At 39.2% G+C, this 25369-nt stretch overlaps 1 protein-coding gene across 3 annotated transcripts in view; it reads right to left on the bottom strand.

Moving 5' to 3' along the window:
• drk (growth factor receptor-bound protein 2 drk) overlaps positions 1 to 25369 on the bottom strand; it is a 191953-nt gene that overhangs the window by 117539 nt on the left and 49045 nt on the right. For all 3 annotated transcript variants that reach the window (XM_090389274.1, XM_090389275.1, XM_090389276.1), the window contains exon 3: positions 6194 to 6419. In XM_090389274.1, coding sequence (XP_090245400.1) covers positions 6194 to 6271 — 78 coding nt within the window. In that variant the 5' untranslated portion in view covers positions 6272 to 6419. The remainder of the gene's footprint in view (positions 1 to 6193; positions 6420 to 25369) is intronic.

Here is a 25369-nt window from a genome sequence, read left to right as displayed (position 1 = left end):
TTTTTTTTTTTTTTTTTTTATGTGAACCCCAAACACGAGAAGTATCAGAACCTATAGTACTTAGTACCGTGCTTGGGTTGGAGATTGAGAAGATGAAAGAAGATATTTATTGACACTGGACTTGAACTTCTGTAGATTGTAATTTTCAGGAAATGCGTATGAAGGAAGGTTGTTCCAGAAAATGGCAGTTGAATGAATAAATGAGGAAGAGGAAAAAGTTGGTTCTGTGGGTTTGAAGTTGGACAGTAAATGGATGTTGGCTGGTGGCGGCATGTGTTCGGACTGTTTTGAAAGAGAGAGCAGGAATTACAGAAGCCAATTCAGAAGAACAGTGCCCATGGAAGTATCTGTAGAAGAGGCATGCAGCAGAAACAATACGTCTATGAGAAAGTGAGTGGAGAGACTCTGTTAGAGATGAATCATTAATTAATCTAATTGCCCTTTTCTGAACGGAATCAAGAAGCCTGAGAGAGGTTTTGGGGGCATCACTGCAGATGTGGGAACAATATTCCATGGCAGGGTGGATTTGCGATTTATACAGAGTGAGCAGCTGTTTGGAAGAAAACAAATGCCGAGAGCGAAAGAGAAAATCAAGTTTTTTAGAAGCAGAGGAAGCAATATTTGTAATGTGCTTGTGCCAAGAGAGATTACAAGTCAGGGTTATCCCCAAAAGAGATATATCATTTTGCCTAGAAATTGGAGTGTCACTAAAGATAAGCATAGGAGCAGAAGAATCCTTTTTGCGAGATATAAGACAAGACTGAGTTTTAGAAGGGTTGAAATCAACTAAGTTGTCTTTGCCCCACTGGAGAATTACCTGAAGATCAGCATTTAAGGAATTGGTAGCAGATTTTCGAGAAGTTGAAGCTGATTGAGCAGGACAAGGTTTCTCACAATGGAAAGTTGAATGCAATGTGCTCTCATCGGCAAACTATGGATAGGATTTCTAGTCAATGGAAGAAGGTCATTAATATACAAGAGGAAAAAAGTGGGGGAAAGAACAGAACCTTGGGGGACACCAGCATTAGTGGAGAAGTTCGAAGACAGAGAGCCATCTACCATCACCTTCAGTGAGCAATCAGAGAGAAAATTGGATAGCCAATTACTAAAAGCAGTTGGCAAACCATAAGATGGAAGCTTGTTTAGAAGACCTTTATGATAATCACGATCAAAAGCCTTTGAGATGTCAAGAGCAACTACTTGTGTTTCACCGAACCTTTCCATTGAATGAGTCCATAAATGGGTAACATAAGCAAGAATATCACCAGTGGATCGACACTGACGGAATCCATACTGGCGATCGTTGATCAGACGGAAGGTTTCTAGGTAGTTTAAGAGTTGGTGGTTAATTGATTTCTCCATTACTTTAGAAAGAGTAGAAGTAATTGCAATGTGACGATAATTGGATGGGAGGAATTTGTCACCCTTTTTAGGAACTGGCTGGATATGAGCAAATTTCCAAGCAGAAGGAAAAACACCTTTGGAATAAGAAAGTGAAAAAAGGCGGCAAAGAATAGGAGTAAGTTCAGGAGCACCAGTTTTGAGAACAAGTGGAGAAATACCATCGGGACCTGGAGCTTTCTTAGCATCAAGATTCTTCAAAATCCTTCTGACATCCTTTAGACGGAAGACCACAGGAGGCATTGAATGGAGCGTGTTGGGAATGGTGGGAGGTGTTTTACCAAGATCATTAATTCATGAGCTGGAAGAAAAATGGGATGCTAGCAGGTCAGCTTTATCCTTGGCTGAAGTGACAACAGAACCATCTGGTTTGGAGAGAGGTGGGAGCAGAGATGGGCAAAAGTTGCAGCCAATAGCTTTGGCCAAGAGACCAGAATGCTCGGCTACCATTAGGGTAAGAAGCAAGTTTTCTACTCTTAGCCTGTTCAAACTCTAGTTTGGACTGATTAATAACTGCTTTACAATTGTTGTGAGCTTTGGTGTAGGCAGAAAATGAAACTGAAGAATTAGAAACAAGCCAATTACGATATGCAACATTCTTCTCTTGAACAGCCTTAGCACATTTATTGGAAAACCAAGGTTTAGATAAAGGACAAGATTTTAAAGTGGAGTGTGAGATAAAGGATTCCATTCCTGCAAGAATAATTTCACTGACACGATCTGAGCAAACGTTGACATCAGAAGTTTTGAAACAGTAATCTGACCAAGGAAAAGAAGAAAAGAAGTCTCGCAGGTCATCTCATTTTGAATTCTTGTAATGCCAAACAACACGAGGTTGGGAATAGCCATGAGATAAAGTTTCCATAGGAGAAGAGAAAATCACCAGGTTGTGATCTGAAGTGCCTAAAGGACCTCTCACTTCAACCGTGTACTTAGAAGGGTTTTTTGTGAGAAAAAGATCAAGCGTATTGGCTGTATGATTAGGATTGTCCGGTATTCTTGTAGGTAAATGAACAATCTGTGCTAGGTCATTAGTAATTGCAAAAGCCTCTGTTAGGAAAGTTGGACTGGAGAAAGTCACGTGGCAGTTGCACAGAGGAAGTCAAAGAGCTCCAAGTGATTAGTGGAGTTGGGAGAATGGTAGAGACAACAGATGAATTTGACACAATGAGGTAGAGAGATTTTAAGCCAGAGAAGATCAAAGAGAGGAGATTCCAAATTGCCAAGTCTCTGACAGGGAATATCAGAACGGACATATGCACAAGTACCACCTTTGAGGCGAAAGGAATCATACAGCGAATAATTTGGACATCTGAGATGAGCAGTAGTTGAATCAACCGATAACTGAGATTCTGTCAAAAAAAGTACATGGGGTTTGGCAGACTGCAAGTGGAAATGGACATCGTCGAGATTAGAATTGAGAATAATTGTGAAATGAATTAGGAAGTGCTTGCCAGTAATACAATTATTACAGCTGACATTAATGCAAAATCCACTTTCTGGCACTGCCCAGCTGCTGATCACTGCAGCCTGCTGCTCGTGGATCTGATACTATCCACAAACTTAACACATCATAACCAGTCTAATCAGCTAACCACATATTGTAGTTCAACTGAACAAACCAACATTGATATCACGACTTCAACTAACAATCTATAAATGCAGATCAATGTCTTGACAACAATTCCAGACTGGACACAGTGATCATAGGGTCATTCTCTTTTATCTCTCTCTCTCAACACCCCTCATGCTGCCCCCAGTGTGAGACTGACTGACTTTCTGTGATTCTTAACTAAAAAAGATCAACTGGAAAGTCTTCAACAAAGTAATCAGGTGCGACATCACAACCATGGATCACTCCTGCTTTGAGTTAACGACCCTAGAAGACATCGAAATAATCCAAAATTCTCTCACAAAAGCAGCTTACTATTCCACCACCAAAAAGAAGGCATACCCGAAGCCCTGCCCTTGGTGGACAATGGAGTTGTCTTGCCTTAGAAAAGAAGTACATCAATCAAGAAAAAGATATTAAACTTACATGGAATGGCCAGCCCCAGAGGTTGAAAGACTCCACAGAGAATATTTAAGAATAAAAAATCAGTATGGCACCATGGCAACATCCAAGAGAAAAAAAAAAAAAAAAGCCGGATCTGTTTTGTGAATGAATTGGGCAATGTTTTTCGACTGAAGAAAAGAACCTCCATACTTGACATAGAGCTGAACCTCAATAATGATGTCAAGTGCAAAAAGACTAGATGTAACAATGAACTTATCAATCTTTGGCAGACCAGATGGGCCACCTCTACCACTGGACAAGTAACTAAAAAATTCCTCCCGATGGTAACCTACAACATCTAAACCCACCATCTCATGGTTTTCACTGAGTCTGGAAACTACATACATTCTCACCAGCCACGATTCCCATAACGACTAGCTCCACCAACTGGGATTGATCAACATATATCTTTGCATCTGTGGCAACAAAGAAAACTGGTTCCACATCCTTTTTGAATGTGATCTATATGAAGAACAACTTGAACAACTAAAGACAACCATCAAATGACCAACTCATTGAGAAACCCTGAGAACCTCCCCTCCTTCCAGGAGTTTGCCAAGGCTGTCTTTTCAAGGCATCGTTCCCTGCTGGCCAACGTTAACCCAGCACCTCAACTAGGATGAACTTTTTTTCTTTCCTCCTTTCTCTCTCTCTCTCTCTCTCTCTCTCTCTCTCTCTCTCTCTCTCTCTCAACTATCCTTTTCATGCCTGTGCAGGATAAAATTTCCTGTGTGAATTTTTTTTAGTTTATTTTTATTTTACACTACACACACTGGCCTTACCTTGACAGTCTGTTAAAAAAAAAAAAAGTAAAAAGTAATCAGGCGGAGTTTGAACTTATGTTCTAGGAGCCTCCCACACATATAATACATACATACATACATAACCGTTTTGACACTAGAGTCTCCTGAATAAGGATACCTATTTCATAACCACCTGATATAAAATGGATATAAAATATAAAATTTGGTATATGGAACCAAATATAACTGAACGTTGAAGTGTTTTTCTTCTATTTTTAAATTATTTTCAACAACAAAATTGATTAAGAAGTGAAGAATGAATATAAATTAGAAACTATGTCATGAGACACACAGTTCATGGATTAAATAAATTAAAAACTCTGAACTTTAATATAATTATAACCACTTCTTTTAACAAATAACAATATAAATTATATTAACAATGTATACAAAAATGGTAGACTGAATTTGTTTGAATCATTCTCTGTAAACTAACTGTCTTTCCTGGCAAAAAAAGCAGGGAATCTGTTTGAAAAATATTTCTTGACTGAATGTCTAAGAGTATGAGAGGTTGTTTATGCACAGGTACGACACTGATATCATTTTAATATCCAAGTAGTATGAATGCATTGTTTATCCATATCTCATATTCTTACCACCTTCACAAGTTGCCAAGATATTGCCCTGCTTTGCATGAGTACCGTTTCACAAGTGGAGAAGACTAATGCTGCTTATTCTAACATAGCCCAGTGGTCAGGAGCGAGAGTGCATAGCACGTGTTCCTTGAGTGGACCGGGGTTCAAGCCTGTGACTACTATATACGATAAATATTTGTATTGACGATTTATTGTACACTCTACTGACTTGGTTGTCGTGCCGGAGTATAAACAGAAAATTTATTTATTTATTCTGGTATCCGCCGAAAATCTATCTATTCTAAAATTGTTTTTCCTCAATTCGAATTTATGTCCCCTCAGATGAGTAATCTGAGCAAGAGGAAGAATCTCATCAGCACTGGGCTTGCTCAAACCATTCAAGGCCTTATACACCTCAATTAGATCACCTTGCAGGTGGCTAGTCTCAAGACGCTGCAATTTGCAGCAGTTGAGCCTTTCTTTATAACAGCAACCCTTTGTTTCCCTCACCAATTTCATTGCCCTTCTCTGTACACATTCTCATTGCCCTTCTCTGTACTAATCAATGTGTGGCTTTACCATTGTCTTATACAAGGGGGCAATCACCTCCTTATCCCTGCTAGCAAAATTCCTGTATACCATCGACATTACATCATGACCCACTCTAGCAGCTGTCTGCACTACTCAGAAGACTTCATATCTGACTGCACAATTACCCCCAGGACCTGTTCATTCTCCACTACCCTGAGTTTAGTACTACCCAGTTGGTATATTACTGCGGGGTTACAACTACTCATATGCAGTAATTTACATGTAAATGTGAAAGTTCAGTTGCCACCTCTCAGCCTATCTGCTCAACTTTTCTACATCCTGTTGCAGTAGTGTACTATCATTACCGTCATTAACAACCCTGCCAACCTTAGACATTAGGCCCTTCATCAATATCATTAATAAATACAGAAAACAATAATAGGCCCAATACTGAATACCGGAGGACTCCACTAATAACATTAGTCCACGAAGAGCAGTGTCCATTGATTACCACTCTCTCTTTTCCCCCACTCTACCATCCTTTTATCATATCATAGCAACTTGCCCTTAATGCCATACCGGTCCAATTTGTACAGTAGTCTTCCATGTGCAACAGTATCAAAAACTTTCCTAAAATCAAAGTATATGATATCAAAATTATTTTTTTTATAAAATTATATTATTTTGTCAATGGCATGAATAAAACAAAAAAGGTTTCATTGGTAATTAATGATGGATGAAGATACAGCTTATAAGTGAGAAAAAAAAAAGTAATTTAAGTTTCATAAAACATTCACATCAGTGAAATAAAAATAACACAAACTTACTTTTAACACTTGTCCTTTCCTAAAGCTCAACTCATCATCAGCTGTAGCATTGAAATCATGTTTGGCAATGGCCTCCATGTTCTTTCAAAGAAAGTAGATATTCCTACTATTCGCTAATGGGATACCAGTTTTTACAGTTGTAGATTCTGTCTCTCAATTATCCAATATCAGCATATACATGCAGAATAAATGTCATCGAGTTTACTGAAGACTGTTTAATGCAAACCTGGGGAACAAAGTGAATATTATAGACAACAATAAATAATAAACAGAATATAAAATCATAGTATCTAATAAGTATCTGTATAAATAACTAGATAGAGTAATACATAGTAACACTGCATTAGCTTAGTGCAGTATTGTAAATTAAATTTATCAACCTTATTACCTTTCATTGTTAATCAATTAAATAGTATTTAAATGGCAATCATATCCCAGATTATATCAGCAAAGCAACAAGCACAAAATAAGCATTGGTGCTGTGGCTTGGGGGAAGAACCAAACGGGGTGATTCTCAAACACATCATAGCCTAAACAAATGTGCAATTTGTGGACTTTCTGGAACAGGCCATGATCTAGACACGAAGGATGTCTTTGTGTGTGCTAGATGCAGAGAGTGTCAAGAAATTAAGTGCCAACTCAGCATTCTGATGGACATTTCTGAGAGTTAAGGGTAATTAAAATAGAGGACCCATCAAGTCTCAGCTGTCCAACTCAATGCCAGAGCTCACCCTTGTGCATCGGGAAATACAGTGGCAATTTCAGGACACAATGCACTGGTCCCACAGGAGCTAGTTATTGTCAGTGACTCTATTGTCAGGGAGACGGGAAATATATTATGCAAAAAGGATAGGTGGAATAGGAACAGGTTATGTCTGCAAGGGAGTAAAAGTTGATGACTTTGTAGAGCAGATTTCATCTTTTAAGGGTGCAAAGGGTAATACTGTTGTTCACGTTGGTACTAATGACATTAAGAGATCTGCAGACTTACTCAACTAGTAAAGGCCAATGTTCAGAAAAAGTTGCAAGTTAGGGTTAAATTTGAAAGTGTCTGCAATTCTGCCCAGACACGATAGGAGGGAGCATATGATGAGAGCCCTGTCAATCAATTTGGCCCTGGAGAGACTGTGCAAGTCTCACGGGGGAAAAAATTTCTCACCAGTCTGTCCTTGTTAACAGGAGAGACTGCTTCTACAGGGATGGGATAGACTTAAATAGAAAGGGTGAAAGAATATTAGCTGATGTTATCGAGGCAGTATTAGGCGCGTCAGAAAACTGCTAGCACGGGGAGGATTCGCAGCGAATAGATGAATAATAGCTGCAGGCTACTGTTCATCTATTAGTCTGTGAAAATGATTCTTCCACTGTTTCTGAAATGAGCAGCAGCCTGGAAAGCAAAGTGCTGGGGATTTCCAGGCCTTCTGAGAGTTATTATGGACAAGTAAATATACCTTAGTTATCCTATGTTAGGATAACTAAGAGTAAGAACAGGTGCATGTATACTTGCATGAACACCAATGCCAGGAATTTAGTAAACAAATTTGATAATTTGAGGTGCTGGTCACAACATCAAAGGCAGATATTGTGGGGACGTCAGAGAAGTAGTGTCACATAGATTAAAGGAATGCAGAATTCAAATTTGGAGAGTACAATGTGTACAGAAAGGACAGACAGGATAGGAAGGGAGAAGGGGTTAGTGTTAGGTAAGAAACACAAAATCTAAGGAAGTGCATCCAATTAATGTTGGTGGACAATGCAGTATTGAGTCTGTTATGGTGTGAAATAAGCACTGGGAAAAGAAAAATGAGAGTAGGTGTGTGTTATAGGCCTAATGAATCCGATGAGTATAATGAGCAGTTGTGCAGAGAAATAGAGTGGGCCAGTAAATCAGATTGTCTTATAATGGGGGAATTTTACCTTGCCAGATATAGATTGGAACTTTTGGTTTCATCACTTGCACACTAGCATGTTTGTGAGCAACCAGGACATAATACTCTTGATCTGATTATCAACAGTGTTTCTTCATGCATTAAAAATCTGCAGTAAGGGTACTGCTAGGTGGCCGTGATCACAGTGTGCTAATCTGGGGGCTTACTTAAAGATGTAACCTACCATCAGGGGAAAAGGGAAGGGTTTTTGTTTTCATAAAGGTGACTACAGTAGTCTCAGACAGTTCTATACTGTGGGACCAACTGATAATGTTATCAACAGAAAATTCTAAAATGGGAAGCATTCAAGGAAGCCACTAGGCTTCCCATACCAACTAAGAATTACTGTTAAGGTTTAAGCCTAAATGGATGGTAGATTAACTAACGAGACTCGTGGCAGACAAGAAAAATGTATTGGATACGTATAAATTATCAGATGACACAAAAGACATTGGTATATATATATATAAGGTAGTCTGTAATAAAGTCATAAAAGAGGTTAGGCAAGCAAAGGCAGATTATGAGAAATCTTTGCTTATGAAACTCTAGAAGGAAGGGGATGAATCAGATTGGTCCACTTAACATTGACGGTTTGATTGTTTATGAACCTGCTGAGGTAGATGACAAACTGAATGAGTATTTTTCACCTACATTCACACACGAGGTAGTCTGTAATGAAGTGGAAGCCAGTAGCATATCAAACTCTGGCAGGGAGAAAAATGATTTTGTAATAACCAAGAACAAAGTGGAGGAGGAATTGTTGAAATTGAACATAAGAAAGGCACTTGTGGTGGAAGGGATATATCCAGTTATATTAAAGGACGTAAGCAAACCCTTAGCCATAATTACGAAAGCTTCCCTGGATTAGGGGAGATCTCCATGCATTAGTAGAGGCATTTGATGCAAGAAAGCAAGCTTATGCAGCATCAGCCAAAAAAAAAAAAAAAAACCCACTTCCAATTCACCCCTCTGTTCATTCAAAATACTTGTCCAGCTGAGCTTTAAACTTATTTAGGCTATCAACTTCCATGACAAGGGATGGAAGTCTGTTCCACCAACCAACCATCCGCTGGCTAAAGGCAAATTTCCCCACATCTATCCTACATCTGTCTTTCCTCAATTTGAATTTATGCCCTCTCAGGTGATTATTCTGAGCAAGAGGAAGAATCCCATCAGCATTGAGCATGTTCAAACCATTCAAGGCTTTATACACCTCTATCAGATCACCTCGCTGGTGCCTAGTCTCCAGACACTGTAATTAGCAAAACTTAAGCCTTTCTTCGTACGAGCACCCCTTGGTTCCATTCACTAATCTTGTTGCCCTTCTCTGTACTCGTTCCAGCAACTCTACATCCTTCTTGAAATGAGGCCTCCAGACCTGTATACAGTACTCTAGGTGTGGCCTGACCATTGCCTTATACAAGGGAATAATCACCTCCTTATCCCTGCTAGAAAAATTCCTGTATATCATTGACAATACACCATGAGCTACTCTTGCAGCCTGTCTGCACTGCACAGAGAACTTCATATCTGCCTGCACAACCACCCCCAGGTCCCTTTCATTCTCTACCACTGTCAGTGTAGTACCACAGAGTTGATACGTTGCTCTGGGGTTGCTGTTTCCCATATGTAGTACTTTACATTTGTCAATGTTAAACTTCATTTGCCACCTCTCAGCCCATCTACTCAACCTTTCCAGATCCGGTTGCAGCAGCATAGTGTCCTTGACAACCCTGCCTACCTTTGTATCGTCTGCAAACTTCGACATTAAGCTTGATATACCATCATCAATATCATTTATAAATAAAAAAAACAATAATGGACCCAACACTGAGCCCTGAGGGACTCCACTAATAACATTAATCCACGACGAGCAGTGTCCATTGATTACCACTCTGTCTTCTCCCCCTCAGCCACCCCTTTATCCACAGCAGCAATTTGCCTCCAATGCCACACTGCTCCAATTTGTGCAACAGTCTTCCATGTGCAACAGTATCAAAAGCCTTTATAAGATCCAAGTATATAATATCAAAGTTATTCCCTGCATCCAGTTCCTTTGTGACTGCATCATAGTATCCAATCAAATTGGTCAGGCAAGACTTCCCCTTAACAAAACCATGCTGTGTCCGAGCTATAACTGAAGTCTTGTCTAAATGATCCTGCAGTGCTTCTTTAACTAGTGCCTCCATTAATTTTCCTGGAACAGAAGTTAAACTCACAGGTCTATAATTACTTGTGTCAGCCTTTGATCCTCCTTTGTGAATTGGGGTCACATTTGCACATCTCCAGTCTGTGGGTACCTCCCCTGAGTCCAAGGAAGCTCTCATAATTATGGCTAAGGGTTTGCTTACTTCCTCTGCTGCCTCCTTTAATATAACTGGATAGATCCCATCCACCCCAGGTGCCTTTCTTGTGTTTATCTTCAACAATTTCTCCTCCACTTTACTCTCAGTTATTACAAGATTCTCTAGCTTACTGCCAGAGTTGAATACACCTCTGGCTTTCCCCTCGCTAAATAACTCCTCATGTGTGAATTCAATGCAAAATATTCATTTAGTTTGTTAGCTACCTGAGCAAGATCATCAACAGTTGACCCATCGATATCAAGTGGACCAATCTGATTCATCCCCTTCCTTCTAGAATTTACATAAGTAAAGAACTCTTTGCTGTTTTTCTTTGCATCCCTTGCCAAAGATTTCTCGTAATCTGCCTTCACCTGCCTAACCTCCTTGGTAACTTGGTTACAGATCAACTTGTATCTATCATAGGCTTCTGTGTCATGTGTTAATTTGTATGTATCCCATGCATGTTTCTTCTCTGCCATATGCCTCATTAGTTCATCTGACATCCATTTAGGCCTAAACCTTGAACAATATTTCTTAGTTGGTAAGTAAAGCCTAGTAGCTTTCAAGATAAGTTCTTTGAATGCTTCCCATTTTGCATTTGCTGTTGGTAACATCATCAGTTGGTCCCACTATAGAATTTAAATACTGTCTCAGTCCATCGTAGTCGCCTTTATGAAAGCAATAACCCTTCCCTTTACTCCTAATGGTAGTTACCTCTTTGAGTAAATCCCACTTCAGCACACTGTGATCACTGCCACCTAGTGGTTCATTTATCTGCAGATTCTTAATGCATGAAGAATCACTGCTGATAATCAAATCAAGAGTATTCCTCCCTCTAATTGCCTCCCAAACATGCTGATGTAGAAAACAATCATCCAATAAATCCACAAAAGCCTTGCTAGTGTGTGAGTGACCAACCCACAAATTCCAGTCAATATCTGGGAAATTTAAATCCCCCATTATAAGGCTCTCTGATTTACTGCCCCACTGTATTTCCCTGTACAGTTTCTTATTATACTGAGCAGAGTCATTAGGCCTACAACACACTCCTACTCTCAATTTTTATCTCCCAATGCTTATGTCACACCAAACTGACTCGACTGCACTGTCCAGCGATTGGCTTCGCTTCCTTGGATTTTATGTATTTCTTAACTAATAGCATAACCCCTTCTCCCTTCCTATCCAGTCTATCCTTTCTGTAGACGTTGTACTCCCCAAATTCCAGTTCTGCATTCCTTATATCTGTGTGACACCACGTCTCTGATATCCCAACAATATCTGCCTTTGATGTTTTGAGCAATACCTCAAATTCATCAAATTTATTTACCAAACTTCTAGCATTGGTGTACACGCAACTATACATGCACCTATTTCTATTCTTAGCTACCCTAACACAACCCATGTGTTTACTTGTACTGCAATGACTCCCAGCAGTCTCTGAAATATCCTGATTCTTGTTTTTCAGGCTTCTGCTCATTCCAATAGAAGCAGTGCAAGAATCTCTTTCACCTCTGCCAGTGGCTACTGTTAATCTGTTCGTCTTTGTCTCCCCCAAGCTAGCAGTTTTCCGACCCATCTAACATTGCCTCGATAGCATCAGCAAATATTCTTGCACCCTTTCTATTTAAGTGTATCCCATCCCTGTAGAAGCAATCTCTCCTGTTAACAAGTACAGTCCAGGCTGAAAAAAATTCTACCCCTTGAGCCTTGCACAATCTTTCCAGGGCCGAATTGATTGACAAGGCTCTCATCATATACTCCCTCCTATCGTGTCTGGGCAGAATTGCAGACACTTTCAAATTCAACCCTATTTCACAGCTTTTTTTTCAACAGTGACCTGTACTTGTTAAGTAATTCTGCCGGTCTTCTACTCTTGATATCATTAGTGCCAACGTGTACAATTATATCACCTTTTGTGCCCTTAAAAGATGATATCTGCTCCACAACGCCATGGACTGTAGATTTGCAAACGTGTTCCCAATTCACAAAGGGGGATCAAAGGGTAAAATGAGAAATTACATACCTGTTAGTTTAACTTCTGTTCCAGGGAAAATAATGGAGTTACTCGTTAAAGAAGCAATGCAGGATCATCCACACAAGACTGCAGTTATTGTTCAGACACATTTGAATGGATAGTATGATGTAGACGTTGATGCAAAAAATAATTTTGATATCATATACTTGGATATTAGGAAAGCATTTGATTCTGTTGCACATGGAAGACTACTGTAAAAATTGGACCAGTATGGCATTAAGGACAAGTTGCTACAATTGAGAAAAGGACGATTGAGCGGGAGAAGACAGAGAGTGGTAATCAATGGAGATTTCTCTTCTTGGACTAATGTTATTAGTGGAGTGCCCCAGGGTTCGGTGTTGGGCCCGTTATTGTTTTCTGTATTTATCAATAATATTGATCAGGGTTAATGTCTAAGTTTGAATACGATGTGAAGGTTGGCAGGGTTGTTAATGACAGTAACAATAGTACACTGCAGCAATAGAATGTAGAAAAGTTGAGCAGATGGGCTGTGAGGTGGCAGCTGAAGTTTATATAATTGAGAAATGTAAAGTAGTAACCCCCAGAGTACCAACTGGGTAGTACTACACTTATCGTAGTGAAAAATAAAAAGAACTAGGGTAATTGTGTAGTCAGATATGAAGTTTTCTGATCAGTGCAGACAGGCTGCAAGCATAGCTCATGGTGTCTTGTCAATGATATAAAGGAATTTTGCTAGCAGGGATATGATTGTCCTCTTGTATAAGGCCAATAGTCAGGCTACATCTTGATTACTGAATACAGGGCTGGTGGCCTCATTTTAGGCAGGATAGAGGTGCTGGAACAAGTACAGAGAAGGGCAATGAGATTGGTGATTGGAATAAAGGGTTGTTGTTACCAGGAAAGGCTTAAGTTCTGCAAATTGCAGCATCTGGACACCTGCAATGTGATCTAATTGAGGTGTATAAGGCCTTGAATGGTTTGAGTAAACTAAATGCCGATGGGTTTCTTCTTCTTGTTTAGATTACTCACCTAAGGGGACATAAATTCAAACTGAGAAAAGCCAATTGAACAGATGTGTTGAAATTTGCCTTTAGCCAGCAGTTGGTTAATAGTTGGAACCAATGTCCATCTGTTGTAGTGGAGGTTAACAACTTAAATAAGATCAAGGCAGAACTAAACAAACATTTGGAGTGAATGGATGGGTGAAATGGGAAGGGTTTTTTTTTTTTTTTTTTTTTTTTGGCTGATGCAATATAAGATTGCTTTCTTGCATCATATGCCACTACTAATGCTAATTATTATTAGCCATATAGTGCAAGGAAGCCTAAGGCTTATGCCACACCAGTTAAAAAAAAAAAAAAAAAATTCTGAATTACCCTGAGAGAGAGAGAGAGAGAGAGAGAGAGAGAGAGAGAGAGAGAGAGAGGGAGGGAGGGAACAAGAGTTAGAAATAGAAAGAAACCACCAAGAAAAAGAAGAATGATGATATCCAGCTCATGACCCTGGGTGTGCCAAGCCGATACTCACCGGATGTGAGCCCATATGCTAAACCATGTAGGGCAGTTTTCGTTAGGCTGAAGTTTGAGAATCGGGGTCTGCATTTACAAAATATGACAATCATTAGAAAGTGTACAAAGATTTATCTTGAAAACGTTTCTAAGGTCCCTCACAGCAATTAAATGAATTACCTGAAATTTAGCTAAAAAAAAAAAAAAAAAAAAAAAAAAAAAAAGAGAAAACATTTCATTTTTAACATTTTATATAAATTGTGTCAAAAATTAATTTATGCCCTATTTTTTAAGCATTTTAGAATAAAATTCTATTGCAATTTTCAAATAAGTTGGCACTGAAACAATAAGGGCATCTGTAAAAATTCTTTTGACATTACTAGCAAAGCACGAGGACAACTTGAAAACTAATTAATGAATCTTACCAGTTAATGAACCTACTTGTGTGATGTTAAAAAGATTATTGCCTATGAAAAAATTGAAACATTGCTATCAATTTTTTAGCAAGTTTCAACAGTGCATGTGAGAGGTGATGTGTTATTGAGTTTCTGAATGCAGAGCAGACTGCGCTAATTGAGATTCGTCCTTTAGATATTTAAGGTGACATGACTGTCAATGACAGTTGCAGTTAAGCAAAGATTTTTTTGTGGTAGGATGCTAAGACCCCTCTAACAATGACCAACCCTATCTAATGTAAACAGCAAACAATACAATTGTTCAATCATATTAAGATCACCTGTATTGAAACAACCACTGTTAGCAACAGTGGTTGTTTCAATAAAGGAATTAATTATACACCTCAATCAGATCACCTCGCAGGTGGCTACTCTTCAGGCGCTGCAATTTGCAGAACATAAGCTTTTCTTGGTAAGAGCACCTATTTGTTCCCCTCACCAATCTTGTTGCCCTTCTTTTTATCGTTCTAGCAAATCTACATCCTTCCTAAAATGAGGCCTCCAGACCTGTACACAGTACTCTAGGTGTGGCCTGACCACTTCCTTGTATAATGGGATAATTAGCATCCTACCACAAAAAATCTTTGCTTAACTGCAACTGTCATTGACAGTCATGTCACCTTAAATACCTCCCTGTACCTGCTAGCAAAATTCCTATATATCATTGACAAGACTCCATGACCTGTCCTGGCAGCCCCTCTGCACTGCTCAGTGAACTTCATATTTGACTGCACAATTACCTCCCAAGTCTTTTTCACTTTCCACTTCTCTGAGTATAGTACCACACAGTTGGCACCTTTCTCTTTGGTTATTGCTACCCACATGCAGTACTTTGCATTTGTGACTGTTAAACTTCAGTTGCCACTTTTCAGTCCACTTGCATAACTTATCTAGATCCATATGAAATAGCATACTGTCTTTGCCATCTTTAACAACCCTGCCAACCTTGGTATCATCTGCAAACTTGGGCATTCAACCTGATATACCTTCATCAATATCGCTGATAAATATACAAAACAACAATGGGCCCAACACCGAGCTCTGGAGAACTCCACTAATAACATTTGTCCATGAAGAGCAGTGTCCATTGATTATCACTCTCTGTCATCTCCCACTCAACCATCCCTCTCCAATTTGTACAGCAGTCTTCCATGTGCAACAGTATAAAAAGCTTTCCTGAAATCCAAGTATATGTATCAAAATTACTTTTGGCATTCAGTTCCTTTGTGACCACATCATATTATCCAATCAAATTGGTCAGACAAGACCTCCCTTTAACAAACCCATGCTGTGTCTTAACTATTACTGTAGATTGTCTAGATCAGGGGTGGCAAACAAGTCGATCGCAGCTTTGATTTCGGTCAATCACGACGAATTTTAAATATATATAAAAAATATATTAGTCAAAATCTAAATGTTATTATTATTATGCCCCACTACATATGCTTATTACAAATCTGTTGAACCACGTGACTACTCTTGTTGCCGCGCAGCTAGCTAGGGCCTTTTGCGAAAATTCACGCAGTTATGTTGTGGAGAGCATAATGTTGAATTCTTATTTAGCTTACTTAATATTAATAACTGGACAGTACTATATACTTTAATTTAATACCCTTTGATTTAAAATGAATACTACAAAAAAAGAGTAAAACGTATAATTTTCATCAAGAGTGGGAACTAGAATACTTTTTTGTAATGATAAAAGAAAAATGTTAATGTTTTATTTGCAATGCTTCCGTGGCTATACCCAAAATAGGAAATTTAGAAAGGCACTTCAACACTTCATGGTAAATACCAATCAGATTTTCTGCCTAATAGTGACCTTAGAAAAAAATAAATTAAAAAAACTTAAATTCAGATTCGCACAACAAAATTTCTTCATGACACCTAATTTACAATCTACAGCAGTAATTGCAGCATCATTTAAAGTGAGTCATCTTCTTGAAAAAAAAAAATGCAAACCATTTTCTGATGGTCAATTCATCAAAGACGCATTTTTAGGAATAACAGATCCTCTTTTCAAAAATGTTAAGAACAAAAATGAAATTAAAAGTGCTCTTCAAGATCTGCAAATATCTTGAAATACTGTGATACGATGCATTGAAAAAATTATTAAAAATGTGAGGGAGCAATTACGTGTTCATATTACTAATTGTGTCTCCTTTTCTTTACAACTGGATGAATAACAGGCATCAATGATACAGCTCAATTGCTCGTTTTTCTTTGTATGGTTTTCGATGATTCTGCCACTAGAGGAGAAGAACTGCTGGGTATGGTTTCGTTAAAAGAAAGAACTAGAGGTCTTGATATATTTAATGCATTCAAAAATTTTATTGAAATAAATTACCACCATTTAAGCTCATATCAATAACAACAGATGGAGCTAATACAATGACGGATTCATCGCATTGTGCCAAGATGATGACTTCCCAGATTTTTTAAGTTACCACTGTATCATCCACCAACAAGTGTCAGCTGGCAAAAGATTAAATACTAAAAGTGTTATGGACATAGCTTTCAAAATTGTGAATTCCATCAGAGGACAAACTCTTCAAAGGAGACATTTCAAAATGCACCTCGATGAAAATGAACCAGATCTGATATTACACAAAGATGTGAGGTGGCTGAGTTGGAGTAAGTTTCTACAGAGATTTTGAAATTTTCTGAATGAAATTAAAAAAATATTGTTCATCAAAGGGGAGGAGATGATTATCAGCAGCCAAAAGATAGAGTGGTTGTGTGATCTGGCTCTTTTGGCAGATTTTACAAGTAAATTAAGTGATCTGAATTTGGAATTAGTGACATGATTAGTAGCATTTCTGCATATAAATATCAATTTTTGGAAATCGTTAAGGATCTCAAAGAAAAAAAAATTGATCATTTTGCAAATATGCAAGGTCATTAACAACAGCTACATTGTTCAATATATTTCTTATCCATTCAATGTCGACTTAAATACGAAACAAATTGCAGAAAAAAATTGTTGAGATTTTTTACATGGAGAAAATATTACTTGAAAATGAAATTATTACATTGCGAAACGATATCTTCCTAAAAGCCACATATTCAGAAACAGACCTTTGGAAATATCTTTGCCGAGAAAAGTATTCAAATGTAAAAAACATGCAGTAAGCTTTTAAATTTCTGTTTTGGTTCCACATATCTATGTGAATCGGCCTTTTTGTATTTGAAACAAACAAAGACTAGTTCCACTCTTACGGACTTGCATACAGATTCTTTAGGGTAGGCCTCATCACAGCATGGCCCCGATTTTGAAAGCTTGGCAGATGAAGACACAAACTTCATATAAATTAAAAATTTAAGTACATATGAATTTAAAAGCAACATATTTCAATACATGTTGATTAACTTTTTGAACCATGTACAATGAAATTCTTGAGATGGTAGATCGTTGCACATTTTGAAGAAAAAAAGTAGATCGCATCACAAATTCAGTTGGTCACCCCTGGTCTAGATGATCCTGTAATGATTCTTTAACCAGATTCCATTATTTTCCCCGGAACACAAGTTAAACTAACAGGTCTATAGTTACGCGTGTCACCTTTTGAACCCCTTTGTGAATTGGTGATACAACTGCACACCTCCAATTCATGGGGAGATCTCCTGAGTCCAAGGAAGCTCTCATAATTATAGCTAAGGGTTTGCTTACTTCCTATGCTGCCTCCCTTAATATAACTGGATAGATCCCATCCACCCCAGGTGCCTTTTTTATGTTTAACTTCAACGATTTCTCCTCCAATTTTCTCTCACTTATTACAAAATCACTTCGCTCCCTGTTAGAGTTTGATAAACTTCTGGCACTCCCCACATTGAATAACTTCTCATGTGTGAATTTTAATGCAAAATACTCATTCAATTTATCAGCTACCTGAGCATGATCATCAATAGTAAACCCATCTATGTTAAGTGGTCCAATCTGATTCAACTCTTTCCTTCTAGAGTTTACATAAGTAAAGAACTCTTTGCTGTTTTTCTTTGCATTCTTTGCCAAAGATTTCTCATAATCTGCCTTTGCTTGCCTAAACTCCTTTGTGATTTCATAACGGACTAGTTTATATCTGCTGTAGGCTTCGTGCCACCTGATACTTTATATGCATCCCATACATTTTTCTTCTCTGCACGAGCCTCATTAGCTCATCTGACATCCATTTAGGTCTAAACCTTGAAGTGTATTTCTTAGTTGGAATGAAAAGCCTAGTAGCCTCCAAAATTAAGTCCTTCCCATTTAGAATTCAATGTTGGTGGCATCACCAGTTGATCCCACTGTACAGAATTTAAAAACTGTCTGAGACCTCTGTAGTCACTTTATGAAAGCAAAAGCCCTTCTCTTTAGCCTTGATAGTAGTTACATCTTTAAATAATTCCCACACCAGTACATTGTGATCACTGACACCCAGTGGTTCCTTTATTTGCAAATTCTTAATGAATGAATAATCCTTGGTCTTTGAGGCTATCACAGACTATCTCAGATAGGCCAGACAAGCTGTACTTGCTATCTGGGAGTCTAAAACGCTGATGGAACTGATATTCGGGTGACACTCAAGTCAAGTGGACCCAATTTCGGCAAAGTCCGGACAGTCAAATCCTGGGTAGAACTCCCATGCACAAGTACACTATGGGTGAGCACCCAGATGTGAATCAACATAGGTAGGGGTCGGGGTGTGGCGCACACACTACATGGAGGATTGCCCCTCTGTGTTACCAGGCAATACTAGGTGGTATATGACTCTCATCTACCACAACAATTAGCAAAGTTGTGCAGTACCACCACTTTGTTTATTGGAGGCTTGAAGTAGTGGAACCCATGTTAAGTCTCCAGAGCTAAGTTCCGGTCAGCCCTTCCCCATCTCTTCTATCATGCTGTATCACTGCTGATTTTTGAGGTTATGATGAACATCGTGGCGAGATCCAATATTCCTTACATTTCGAGGGTACAGCTCTAAAACGGTGTTCGGAGGCCGGCCGCTAGTTAGTACATCAGACCGAACCTATTGGTAACTCTCTAGGAGGCGTCCGGATCAGCTAGTGTATAATCTTGCTACCCCTACTCTGCCAGATAGTGACTGGAGGGAGACCGAGTAGTGTGTATGCAGGGAAGGGGGGCATTGTCAGGTACATAGGGTTTGGCAGAGTAAGCTTATTTGCGAAAAGATCTAAACCTCCCAAACACTTACTAGTTCATTTCTGAAATATACATGGTCTCAATTCCAATCTCAATGATGTCCATTTCCACTTGCAGTCTGTCAAACCTTATGTACTTTTTCTGACAGAATCTCAGTTATCAGTTGATTCAACCACTGCTCATCTCAGCTGCCCAAAAAATTATTCGCTGTATGATTCATTTTGCCTCAAAGGTGGTACTTGAACATATGTCCGTTCCGACATTCCCTGTCAGAGACTTGGTAATTTGGAATCTCCTCTTTTCGATCTTTTTTTTTTTTGGCTGATGCTGCATAAGCTCATACACTTGCTTTCTTGCATCACATGCCACTACTGCTACTACTACTATCTTCTGCGGTTTAAAATCTCTCTACCTCATTGTGTCAAATTCATCTGTTATCTCTACCATTCTCCCAATCCCACTGATCACCTGGAGGAGCTCTTTGACTTCCTCTCTTCACACCTCGACTTTCTCCAGTCAAACTTTCCTAACAGTGATTTTAATGTTCACAACTCCAGCTAGCTTCCGTTTTCAAGAACACCGACCCAGCTGGCCAAGATGCTGAGGCTTTTGCAATTAATGATGCCCTTGCACAGATTGTTCATTTACTTACAAGAATACCGGACAATCCTAACCATACAGCCAATATGCTTGATCTTTTTCTCACATACAACCCTTCTAAGTACACGATCAAAGTGAGTGGTTCTTTAGGCACCTCAGATCACAACTTGGTGATTGTGTCTTCTCCAATGGAGCCTTTATCTCACAGCTATTCCTCACCTCGTATTGTTTGGCATTACAAGAATGAAAAATGGGATGATGCATGAGATTTCTTTTCTTCTTTCCCTTGGTCAGACTAATGTTTCAAAACTTCTGATGTTAACATTTGCTCAGAACCTGTCAGTGAAATTATTCTTGGAGGAATGGAATCCTTTATCCCACACTCCATTTTAAAACCTCGTCCTTTGACTGGAGATGTGCAAATGTGACCCCAATTCACAAGGGAGGATCAAAGGCTGACACAAATAATTATAGACCTGTGAGTTTAACTTCTGTTTCAGGAAAATTAATGCAGGCACTGGTTAAAGAAGCACTGCAGGATCATCTAGACAAGCCACAGTTATAGCTCGGACACAGCATGGTTTTGTTAAGGGGAAGTCTTGCCTGACCAATTTGACTGGATACTATGATGCAGTCACAAAAGAACTGGATGCAGGGAATAACTTTGATATTATATACTTGGATCTTAGAAAGGCATTTGATACTGTTGCACATAGACGACTGCTTCACAAATTGGAGCAGTGTGGCATTGGAGACAAATTGCTGCTATGGATAAAGGGGTGGTTGAGGAGGAGAAGACAGAGAGTGGTAATCAATGGACACTGCTCATCATGGACTAATGTTATTCGTGGAGTCCCTCAGGGTTCAGTGTTGGGTCCATTATTGTTTTCTGAATTTATATATGACAATGATGATGGTATATCAAGCTTAATGTCCAAGTTTGCAGATGATATGAAGGTTGGCAGGGTTGTCACACTACTGACACTATGCTGCTGCAACCAGGATCTGGAAAGGTTGAGCAGATGGGCTGAGAGGTGGCAAATGAAGTTTAACATTGACAAATGTAAAGTACTACATATGGGAAACAGCAACCCCAGAGCAACGTATCAATTCTGTGGTACTATACTGACAGTGGTAGAGAATGAAAGGAACCTGGGTATGGTTGAGCAGGCAGATATGAAGTTCTCTGAGCAGTGCAGATGGGCTGCAAGAGTAGCTCATGGTGTATTGTCAATGATATATAGGAATTTTTCTAGCAGGGATAAGGAGGTGATTATTCCCTTGTATAAGGCAGTGGTCAGGCCACACCTAGAGTACTGTATACAGGTCTGGAGGCCTCATTTCAAGAAGGATGTAGAGCTGCTGGAACGAGTACAGAGAAGGGCAACAAGATTAGTGAATGGAACAAAGGAGTGCTCTTACGAAGAAAGGCTTAAGTTTTGCAAATTACAGTGTCTGGAGACTAGGCACCAGCGAGGTGATCTGATAGAGGTGTAGAAAGCCTTGAATGGTTTGAACATGCTCAATGCTGATGGGATTCTTCCTCTTGCTCAGAATAATCACCTGAGAGGGTATAAATTCAAATTGAGGAAAGACAGATGTAGGATAGACGTGCGGAAATTTGCCTTTAGCCAGCGAGTGGTTGGTAGGTGGAACAGACTTCCATCCCTTGTCGTGGAAGTTGATAGCCTAAATAAGTTTAAGGCTCAGCTGGACAGGTATTTCGAATGAACAGAGGGGTGAAGTGGAAGTGGGTGTTTTTTTTTTTTTTGGGTGATTCTGCATAAGCTTGCTTTCTTGCATCAATTGCCTCTACTAATGCTAATCCTTGGTTTTCCAATAAATCTGATAAGGCCGTTCCAGGAAAAGAATGTTGAATATCGTAATTGGCTTGTTTCCAATTCTTCAGTTTCATTTTCTGCCTACACCAAAGCTTGCTACAATTTTAAAGCAGTCAATTAATCAGTCCAAACTAGAATTTGAACATGCTAAGAGTAGAAATCTCTGCTTCCACCTCTGTTAAAACCAGATGGGTCTGTTGTCACTTTTGCCAAGGATAAACCTACCTGCTAGCATCCCATTTTTCTTCCAACTCATGTATTAATGATGTTGGTAAAACACCTCCCATTACGCTCCACTCAATGCCTCCTGCGGTCTTCCGTCAAAAGGATACAATAAATTATTATTGTATGATTTTTAGGAGCATTAGCAACTAAGGCCATATTGCTCCGGGAAATGCGGTGGTCATTCCCTGACCTTTCCGCATCCTCCATATTTGGTGGTGACGGGCTCGAACCCGGTCTAATCAAGAAGCGTGTGCTACACACTGCTGCTCCTTCCCACCTGGCTACGGAGGCGCCTGTCAAGAGGATGTCAGAAGGATTTTGATGAATCCTGATCCTAAGAAAGCTCCGGCTCCTGATGGTATTTCTCCACTTGTTTTCAAAACCTGTGCTCCCGAACTTATTACCGTTCTTTGCTGCCTTTTTTGACTTTCTTATTCCAAAGGTGTTTTTCCTTCTGCTTGGAAAGTTGCTCATATCCAGCCAGTTCCTAAAAAGGGTGACAAATCACTCCCAACCAATTATCGTCCCATTGCAATTACTTCTACTCTTTCTAAAGTAATGGAGAAATCAATTAACCGCCAACTCTTAAACTACCCAGAAACCTTCCGTCCGTGTCGATCCATGGACAAATTCAATGAAAAGTTCAGTGAAACAAGCAGTTGCTCTTCTAAACAAGCTTCCATCTAATGGTTTGCCAACTGTTTTTTGTAACTGGTTGTCCAGTTTTCTCTGTGATCGCTCACTGACGGTGGTGGTAGATGGCTCTCTGTCTTCTAACTTCTTTACGAATGCTGGGGTCCTCCAAGGTTCAGTTCTTCCCCCCACTCTTTTCCTCTTGTATATTAATGACCTTCTTCCATTGATTGGAAACCCTCTCCGTAGTATTGCCGATGATAGTACTTTGCATTCCACTTTCCATTTTGAGAAACCTTGCCATGCTCAATCAGCTTCAACTTTTCGAATATTGGCTACCAATTCCTTAAATGCCGATCTCCAGGTAATTCTCCAGTCGGGCAAAGACAATTTAGTTGATTTCAATCCTTCTAAAACTCAGTCTTGTCTTATATCTCGCAAAAAGGATTCTTCTGTTCCTATGCTTATCTTTTTTGACACTCTGATTTCTAGGCAAGTTGATGTATCTCTTTTCATTAACCCGACTTCTAATCTCTCTCTTGGCACAAGTACATTACAAATATTGCTTCCTCTGCATCTAAAAAACTTGTTTTTCTCTTTCGCTCTCAGTGTTACTTTTCTTCACAACTGTTCACTCTGTACAAATGGCAAATCCAACCTATCAGGGAATATTGTTTCCACATCTGGGACGGTGTCCCTCTCAGGCTTCTGGATTCCATTTAGTAGAGGGCAGTTAGGTTAATTAATGACTCATTTCTAACAGAGTCTCTCTCCACTCGCTGTCTCATAGATGTAGTGTTTCTACTGCATGCCTTTTCTACAGATACTTCCATGGGCACTATTCTTCTGAATTGTCTTCCATAATTCCCACTCTCTCTTTCAAAACAGTCCAAAACACGTGCTGTCACCAGCCAACATCCATTTACTGTCCAACTTCAAAACTCACAGAACCAACTTTTCATCTTCCTCGTGTATTCATTCAACTGCCATTTTCTGGAACTTCATATGTCTCTCCTGAAAATTACAGCTTACAGAAGTTCAAGTCTAATGTCAACAAATATCTTCTCTCATCTTCTCAACCTCCAGCCCAAGCACAGTACTAAGTACTATAGGTTCTACTACCTCTCGTGTTTGGGGGTTTCATAAAAAAAAATCACCGATGATTATCAGATCAAGAGTATTACTCTCTTTGGTTGCCTCTCGAACATGTTTCTGTAAAAAACAGTAAATCCAATAAATCCACAAAAGTCTTGATAGCGTGCAAGTGACCAAACTACAAGTTCCAGTCAATATGTGGAAAGTTAAAATCCCACATAATAAGACATTCTGATTTACTGTCCCCCTTTATTTATTTGTATAATTGCTCATTATACTCATCAGATTCTTTTATTTTATTGTTTTTTATTATTATTAGCCATATGGTGCAAGGACGCCTGAGGCTTATGCTGCACCAGCCAAAAAAAAAAAAAAAAAAAATTCTGGATTACCCTGAAGAGAGAGAGAGAGAGAGAGAGAGAGAGAGAGAGAGAGAGAGAGAGAGAGAGAGAGAGAGAGAGAGAGAGAGAGAGAGAGAGAGTAGAAGGGAATCACCAAGAAAGAGAAGGATGATGATGATATTCAGCTCAGGATCCTGGGTGTGCCAAGCCCATACTCACCAGATGTGAGCCCTGAGGTAGATTCATTAGGCCTAATGTCACACCAAACAGACTCAACATTGCATTATCCACCAACATCAAAATTGGACGCACTTCCTTAGATTTTATGCGTTTCTTAACTAACAGTATAACCCCTCCTCTCTTCTTGTCCTGTCTATCCTTTCTGTACACATTGTATTCCCCAAATATGAATTCTGTACTGCTCATGTCTGTGTGACACCACGTCTCTGATATCCCAATAATATATGGCACCTCTGTAACCAGGTGGGCAGGAGCAGCAGCGTGTAGTACACGCTTCTTGATTAGACTGGGGTTCAAGCCTGTGACCACCAAATATGGAGGATGTGGAAAGGTCAGGGAATGACCACCGCATATCTCCAGAGCAATATGGCCTTAGTTGCTAATGCTTCTAAAAACCAAATAACAACAACAATAACAACCAATAATATCTGCCTTTGATGTCTTGACTAGCAGTTCAAGCTCATCAAATTTATTAATTATACTCCTAGCATCGGTGTACATGCAAGTATACATGCACCTGTTTGTACTGTTAGTTACCATAACACAGCCCATGTATCCATTCCCCCCACTATGACTCCAAACAGTTCTGGAAATCTCCATTGCCTTGTTTTCCAGACTGCTGCTTATTCTAATAGAAGCAGTTCAAGAATCACTTTTGCTTCTGCCTGCAGCCATTGTTAACCTTTTACCCCCCAAGTTAGAAGTTTTATCTGTACTTGTTAAGTACATCTGCAGTTCTCCTACTCTTAACGTCATTATTGCCAACGTATAGAATAATATCACCCTTTGTGCACTTAAAAGATATCTGCTCTATGTCATCACCTTT

The sequence above is a fragment of the Mastigoproctus giganteus genome, chromosome 14, assembly GCF_048544385.1.
Source record: "Mastigoproctus giganteus isolate SK-2022 chromosome 14, ASM4854438v1, whole genome shotgun sequence".
Lineage (NCBI taxonomy): Eukaryota > Metazoa > Arthropoda > Arachnida > Uropygi > Thelyphonidae > Mastigoproctus > Mastigoproctus giganteus.
Note: the sequence above shows the minus strand (reverse complement) of the source record. Positions and strands in the feature narration are given on the sequence as shown.